At 44.8% G+C, this 7,669-nt stretch overlaps 1 protein-coding gene across 1 annotated transcript in view; it reads right to left on the minus strand.

The window, feature by feature from the left end:
- The window catches only part of LOC310997902 (uncharacterized protein), a 31,574-nt gene extending 26,154 nt beyond the window's left edge, over positions 1-5,420 (minus strand). Inside the window, exons 1-7 of the mRNA XM_083987735.1 lie at positions 5,322-5,420; positions 4,163-5,003; positions 2,226-2,276; positions 1,861-2,087; positions 1,668-1,710; positions 911-1,036; positions 61-168 (exon numbers count right to left, since the gene is read on the minus strand). Coding sequence (XP_083843861.1) covers positions 61-168; positions 911-1,036; positions 1,668-1,710; positions 1,861-2,087; positions 2,226-2,276; positions 4,163-4,912 — 1,305 coding nt within the window. The 5' untranslated portion in view covers positions 4,913-5,003; positions 5,322-5,420. The remainder of the gene's footprint in view (positions 1-60; positions 169-910; positions 1,037-1,667; positions 1,711-1,860; positions 2,088-2,225; positions 2,277-4,162; positions 5,004-5,321) is intronic.
- Between the last annotated feature and the right edge of the window lie 2,249 nt (positions 5,421-7,669).

The raw sequence follows: 7,669 nt of genomic DNA on the forward strand, positions 1-7,669 counted from the left end.
GCGGAGCTACTGACCTGGGGCTCTGTGATTGGCTGGCTGACAGGAGGCGGAGCTACTGACCTGGGGCTCTGTGATTGGCTGGCTGACCACGGCCTCGTAGATCGCCATGTCCACGTCCTCCGTTCCACCTGGAGCCACTTTCACGTCCGTCGCTATCAGACTGTTCTGCTGCAGAACCAGAACCAACAGACACATCAACATCTGGACCATAGCAATAAATATTAAAGGGATAGTTCACCCAAAATTGAAATTTCCTCATTATCTCCTCCTCCTCATGTGGACTAAGGGCTGGGAGAAGTTTCAGAGTCCTCCGTGGCTTCTCTGAGTTACAGGGGGTCTCGGCGTAGCAGTGCATGTTCATATGACGGTTGCAAATGGATACCAACTGTCTTCGTAACAAAAAGACACACCAAAAAACATCCAAATACCTCCATGCTGCTCGTCTGTAATGTCCCTCTGGTATTGAAGCCCCGACATGAGAAATTGTTCCGCTCTTCCTGTGTCAGTGCAAATCTCGTGTGATTTGCACTGACACAGGCAGAGCAGTGAACTGAGACACTGGAAGCTTCCAATACAAACAACCTTAAAATATAGACTTATTTAATTTTTTTCGGAACAATTTCTCATGAGGGGGAGGAGATAATAATGAGGGAAATTTGAATTTTGAGTGAACTATCCCTTTAAGTTTAACCAACTCAATATAAAACTTCAAGAAGGGAAATCTAAATATTATAAGTAGCGGTGCAACGGATCACAGCTGATCGATCGATAAAAGAGAAACAGCAGGTGTGTGTGTGTGTGTGTGTGTGCAGCTGAATAAACGGGCGATTAAAACCCTCAGAGCTTCAGGGACTGAATGAGTGGATTTAACAGGAAGTGGTCCGGTCCAGTTCCCGGTCCAGTTCCTCACCTTCTCCTTGCAGGCGGTGAAGTGAACTCTGACCCCGGGCGTCATGGCCTTGGGGTTCCCGAAGAAGGCATCGAAGCTGAAGGTGAACTTCTCCAGGTCTTCTCTCTCGATGTAGCCGAACGACGGCTGAGACAGAGACACAGGACAACCATGAAGCTCCAGTCCTGAACTTTCTTATGAAAAATAATTAACCGATGATTAAACTAAAATGTTTAAAGGGACAACTTGGAGTTTCTATTTGGTTATAAAAAGTCTGATATTAATGTGGATGAATCTCCGTTACCACTTGTTAATGGTCCATTTTAGATAAATCTATGGTTTTGTCTCTATGGTTATTTTGTTATTATTAGTGGTGGTGGAAATGCTGGGCGAGCCGACCAGCGTTTCTTTACTTTCGGTTTCGTGGCGAGTCATGAGAATAACGCCGCCGAATCTCCGTTTATGGTGGGAACTACGACGGTATGTGATTGTCTTCCAACCTTTGACTTTAATTCTTGATGAATGAAAACATGAGTCTGTCTTGCACCGGTCAAAGAATTTCACGGTGCGGAGGCTCATAAATGTAGTGTGGAAACACTTCGCTTTAACAAAACTCCTCATTGTCCCTTTAAAGACAAGATTCTTTAATGATGAGATTCCTATCAAAATAAAAGTCCTAAGTTTCAGGCTTTTACTTTGAAAAAAAAAGTCCTGAGCAGTTTAAACAGTGAAGATCAATGAGATTATTTATCTATAATGTATGAAAGGTGAGTCTCACCCCGATGAAGGAGATGATCCCTGTGGATCTGCCTGGAGGAGGTCTGAGGAGACACACACACACACACACACACACACACACACACACACACACACACACACACACACACACACACACACACACACAGTTGTAATGACTTGTGTCTTCAGAAACAAACATCATCATCAGGACGTAACTTCATCTCTGCACTCACTTCTCAAACATGCGTTTTCCCAGAAGGCCGAGCGCCTTGGCGGTCTTCACGTCCAGTTTGGGTTTAGCGGCGGTGGCGGCTGTAGCAGCGGCGGTGGAGGAGGAAGAGGAGGAAGAAGAAGAAGGGGCGGCGGTCTCAGGTGGTTTAGCGGCCGTCGTTTCCTCTGAAGGTTTTTTAGTTTCAGCTGAAGTCGACTCAGACGGCGGAGCTGAAATCAGCGCTTTGATCTGAGAGGTGAAACCAACCAACCAATCAATCAATCAATCAATCAATCAATCAATCAATCAATCAACCAATCAGAATAAAGACATGGATAAAAACACGAGAGGATGTGGTGCAGCTGGACTGGACCGGTCTGGACTCACCCACTCTGGCTGGTCCGGAGGGGGGTTCGGCATCGGCTCCTCCACAACAGGCTGAGACACAGACACAACAATTAATCAACCAATAATCAATTATTAAATTAATCATCAACTATTCTGATAATCTAATAATCAGGGTTAGTTAACCATGACCACGGACCCACTGGACCAAAACACACCAGAAATACACACACACTTGTTCTTAGTAAATGTTCTAAATTTAAGGCCACTGGCGTGACTTTTTGGAAAGATTTCAGTGAAATTTCTGGAAAAAAAAGTGGTAACATTTCTCAAACGAAAGTTTAAAAAATTATTTTTTAAAAAATTGTAAAAAATTCTCTAACAAAAAGTTTTAAAAAATCTAAAAAAACTAAATAAATAGATAAAAACTGGTGAAATTTCTCGAAAAAAATAAAAATAAAAAATCGTAGAAAAAACTACAAAAAAACTGGTGAAATTGATTAAAAAACGTTAAATGTTTTAAAAATCGTAGAAAAAAAAAAAACTGGTGAAATTTCTCAAAAAACGTTAAACATTTTAAAAATCGTAGAAAAAACTAAAATAAAAAAACTGGTGAAATTGATCAAAAAACGTTTAAAGAGGAACTAAACCCCCAAACCACTTTTTTCTGCTGAAAACAAATATATTTGGGTATAAGGTAGTGTTGTCGGTTGATTCTGGTCCAACTTTTGACATTTTAGTCAAAATATTTCAATTTGGTGTATTTTGTAGTAAAAATGATGAGTGACTGCCCTCTATGGGTTGAAACACGGCTATTACAATGGAATTTTTCTATTGGCTGAGATGGAGGCAGATGACGTTTTGGAGGCAGCTTTCGTCACCGGCCACCAGCTCCCCGACCAATCAGCACCGGCTGCTGCCTGCCGCTAACGGTTGCTAGGCAGTCTAGCTGCTCTGCTGCGGCTAACGGCTGCTAACAGCTGCCTGAATGGGAATCGTTAGTGCGGCCGGCGCTGGCGCTAACGAGCCGTTAACGAGCTAACGAGCCGGCGGATCAGCTGTAGATGCTGTGTCAGGGCTCCTAGTAGTGTCCGCGCTACTAGTGCTGTTTAGAGTCGCTCGTTAGTAGCTTGTTAGCGCTAGCAGAAGTGTGATGTGTGTTTATTACTTTTTTTTCTCTTTTGTGTGATTTTGCGGGTGTGAATGGGGCGCAGGGGAGGGGGAGGGGGGATCGGAGAGTGCTCCTGAGTCCCGCCCATAATCAAGGCATTTTTTGAATTTCAAGCTTAGAGCACGTCATCCAAAACTGAGGGGTTTAGTTCCCCTTTAACGTTTTAAAAATCGTAGAAAAAACTACAAAAAACTGGTGAAATTGATCAAAAAACGTTAAACGTTTTAAAAATCGTAGAAAAAACTAAAATTAAAAAACTGGTGAAATTGATTAAAAAACGTTAAACGTTTTAAAAATTGTAGGAAAAAAAAATGGTGAAATTGATCAAAAAACGTTAAACGTTTTAAAAATCGTAGAAAAAACAAAAACAAAAAAAACTGGTGAAATTTCTCAAAAAACGTTAAAACGTTTTAAAAATCGTAGAAAAAACAAAAACAAAAAAAACTGGTGAAATTTCTCAAAAAACGTTAAAACGTCTTAAAAATCGTAGAAAAAACTAAAATAAAAAAACTGATGAAATTGATCAAAAAACGTTAAACGTTTTAAAAATCGTAGAAAAAACTAAAATTAAAAAACTGGTGAAATTGATTAAAAAACGTTAAATGTTTTAAAAATCGTAGAAAAAAAAAAAAAAACTGGTGAAATTTCTCAAAAAACGTTAAACATTTTAAAAATCGTAGAAAAAACTAAAATAAAAAAACTGGTGAAATTGATCAAAAAACGTTAAACGTTTTAAAAATCGTAGAAAAAACAAAAACAAAAAAAACTGGTGAAATTTCTCAAAAAACGTTAGCCAGTAGCTGCTCACCTCTCCTGTCCATCCGGGAGGGGGGAAGGCCGGGAAGCCGTAGGGTGGGGGGGCGGGGGGCACCAGGTCGGGGGGAGGAACCGCGATGGGGGGGGGAACTCCTGGGGGGGGGAGGACCGGAGGAGGGAGGCCAGGGGGGGGCACGGGGGGGGCCGGAGGGGCGGGCGGACCGGGCTCCGGCCCCCAGGGCGGGGGGGGGCCGTCGGGGCCCCAGCCCGGGTGCCCCCCCCAGCCTGGAGGGGGGGGCTTCTCCCCCCAGTCCTCCTGCAGCCGCCGCCACTCCTCCCGCCGCCGCCACTCCTCCAGCAGCCGCCAGTCGTCGGGGTGGGGGGGCCGCCAGTCGTCGGGGTGGGGCCAGTCCTCCGGGGGGGGCAGCCAGTCGTCGGGGTGTCGGCCCCAGTGGGGGGGCGGGTGTCCGCGGGGCTCCCAGCCAGGAGGGGGGGGCCTCCTCAGGTCCCAGTCCGGGGGCAGCGGACCCCCCGGACCCCCCCAGCCTTCAGGGGGCATTGGCCCCCCCCAGCCTTCAGGCGGCAGTGGCCCCCAGCCCTCAGGGGGGGGCGGCCCCCATCCTTCAGGCCGGGGGGGCCAGTCATCAGGGGGGCGGGGCCATCCGTCAGGTGGGGGGGGCCCCCAGCCACCCGGTGGGGGGGGCCCCCAGCCCGGCGGACCCAGGTCGTACGGCGGCCGGTCGTCCCCGGGGGGTCCCATGGGCATCCGGCCCCCCCGGCCTGGTCCTTTCCCCGGTCCCATCCGCTCCGTCTCCCCGGGCTGAGGAGCTCTGTCCCCCGGGCTGAGGAGCTCTGTCCCCGGGCTGAGGAGCTCTGTCCCCCGGGCTGAGGAGCTCTGTTTCCCCGGGCTGAGGACCGGGCTGAGGAGCTCTGTCCCCCGGGCTGAGGAGCTCTGTCCCCCGGGCTGAGGAGCTCTGTTCCCCGGGCTGAGGAGCTCTGTCCCCGGGCTGAGGAGCTCTGTCCCCGGGCTGAGGAGCTCTGTCCCCCGGTCTGAGGAGCTCTGTCCCGGGCTGAGAAGCTCTGTCCCCCGGTCTGAGGAGCTCTGTCCCGGGCTGAGAAGCTCTGTCCCCCGGGCTGAGGACCGGGCTGAGGACCGGGCTGTGGAGCTCTGTCCCCCGGGCTGAGGAGCTCTGTTTCCCCGGGCTGAGGACCGGGATGAGGACCGAGCTGAGGAGCTCCCTCTCCCCGGGCTGAGGAGCCTCTGAGGCGGCGTGGAGAACCGGAAGCTCCCGGGAGCTAACGAGCTAGCGCGGCTAACGAGTTAGCAGCTACTAGCTAGCAGCTAATCAACGGAAACAAAACAAACCCGAGTTCGGCGGGAAACTCATCCGTTAACGAGGCGGTGACGTGTCGGTCGGTGTGTGAACTTCACCCAGAGTCTCAGACACAAAACGCGGTTTCACATTTTCACCAGAAAGAAGAGATTTTAGAGTCAAACCGGGAACAACCGGAGCGACGTGCTGCAGCCGCTTCTTCTTCAGCTGGGTTAATGGCGGCGGACCGACGCTGCTCGGACTCACGGCGCCGCTGCTGGTGAAGGACGGAACTGCAGCGGCCGCACCGGAAACTACAGGCACACGGACAGTTCTACACTTTTGGAGCATTGTTTTAAGTTACTTACTATTATTTATCTTAGCATAGCATCTTTACGTTTTGTTATGTATGATGTGCTTATGTTTACTGTTTTACACTAAGCCCAAATCCAAATTACTATCAATACTGTGAATAACCATGCTGCTATGAGCACTTTGCACTTTGTCCACTACACATACAGTTAATGTACTGATACTGTATGTGTCCACCACACATACAGTCTCTCTGTTTATGCCTCATCTTTGTATAATAGCTTGTATTCTGTGTATTTTACTACTTTTATGTTATGTGTAGGGACTACAGATGGAAATGAGCTGGGAGCTAAATCTGGTGCAACCATCTTTTAATTTTTTCTTTTAAATGATTAATGTAATTGCACATTGTCCCTTATTAAACGAATAAACTAAACTAAACTAAACTTCCTTCGTTACGTCACATCGTATGTTTTGTGCCCAGGTAGCACCTGTCACTAATAGTCCAGGCAAAATAGCGTTTTCCGATAGACTAATTGTAACAGAATGTTTTTCACCATACATCATTTCTATGAGGTGTCCAGAACAACATACTAAAAGTCCTAAGAAATCCTAGTTGGGGAAATATGTTTAATTCTCATCATTATTTACTGTTTAAAGTCTATGGTGCCGACAACAATACACCCAAATAGGCTTTTTTACTCCTACCACAATGAAACTTTACACAATGAAAGTAGACATGAAAAGTAACATTTTTTTGTATTTCAAGTTTCTTTGAAAATAAATTTGAATATGCAAATTAGCCTTACACTAATCAAATATGCCCAAAATACACCAGAATAGGCTTTTTTTCCCCCTTTACTCCTACCACAATGAAACTTTACACAATGAAAGTAGACATGAAAAGTAACATTTTTTGTATTACAAGTTTCTTGGAAAATGAATTTTAATATGCAAATGAGCAAAACACTAATGTAATACTGTATGCCCAAAATACACCCGAATAGGCTTATTTTCTTCCTTTACTCCTACCATTCGTCTATGGTACCATAGACTTTATACAGTAAATAATGATGCAAATTAAACATATTTCCCCAACTAGGATTTCTTAGGACTTTTAGTATGTTGTTCTGGACACCTCATAGAAATGATTTATGGTGAAAAACATTCTGTTACAATTAGTTCTATTTTGGGGTCCAAAATGAGCTAAATTGCCTGGACTATAAAAGAAAACGAATGACAAGTAAAAAAAAAAAACCCAAAAAACAAAACACATCATCTGTTATTTTCTGTTTTATTCTGTATACCGTTCATTATGCTGTTTGTATTTCTGCCCTTTTTTTCAATAAAAATTTAGATTTCAACATTAAAGTTTAAAGCATTAACATAAAAATTCAAACTGAACTGAACTGAAACTAAATACTAATATCACAATTCTATCTAGTATATTGTATTGATTAATCATTTATTTGATTTGTAACGAAAACACATTAGGATTCAGTTATAAAAATATTTCAAATGATCTATATGTAGAAATAAACTGTTAAATCTTAATAGATTTTAATTGCAAAGTGAGACACAGGAAGTCATTCCTGCCTGGAACTGGAATGGGCATTATACTTTGTTTGAATTCACCAAAAAATAGTCACAAGTCACAGAAAAGTCCTCTACTTACTTGATGTGGCTCATTTCTACTCTATTCTCTTTTTTTAAGCAGAAGTCAGTGAGCCTCTTATACAGGGATTTCTTTTACCCTTCTCTCATTGAATGTAACTATGGTGAAGTGGTTAGGCCACTGGGCTGAAGACCTGAAGGTTGCTGGTTCAAATCTTGCCTCAACAATAATAGTGAATTATTTTCCCAGTCGTCCGCTGTTGACTTCTGATAACTTGCTTCATGTTGAAACTGCTGCTCTCAGCCTGAAATTCACTGAA

Source organism: Trachurus trachurus (genome assembly GCF_905171665.1).
Source record: "Trachurus trachurus genome assembly, chromosome: 15".
NCBI lineage: Eukaryota > Metazoa > Chordata > Actinopteri > Carangiformes > Carangidae > Trachurus > Trachurus trachurus.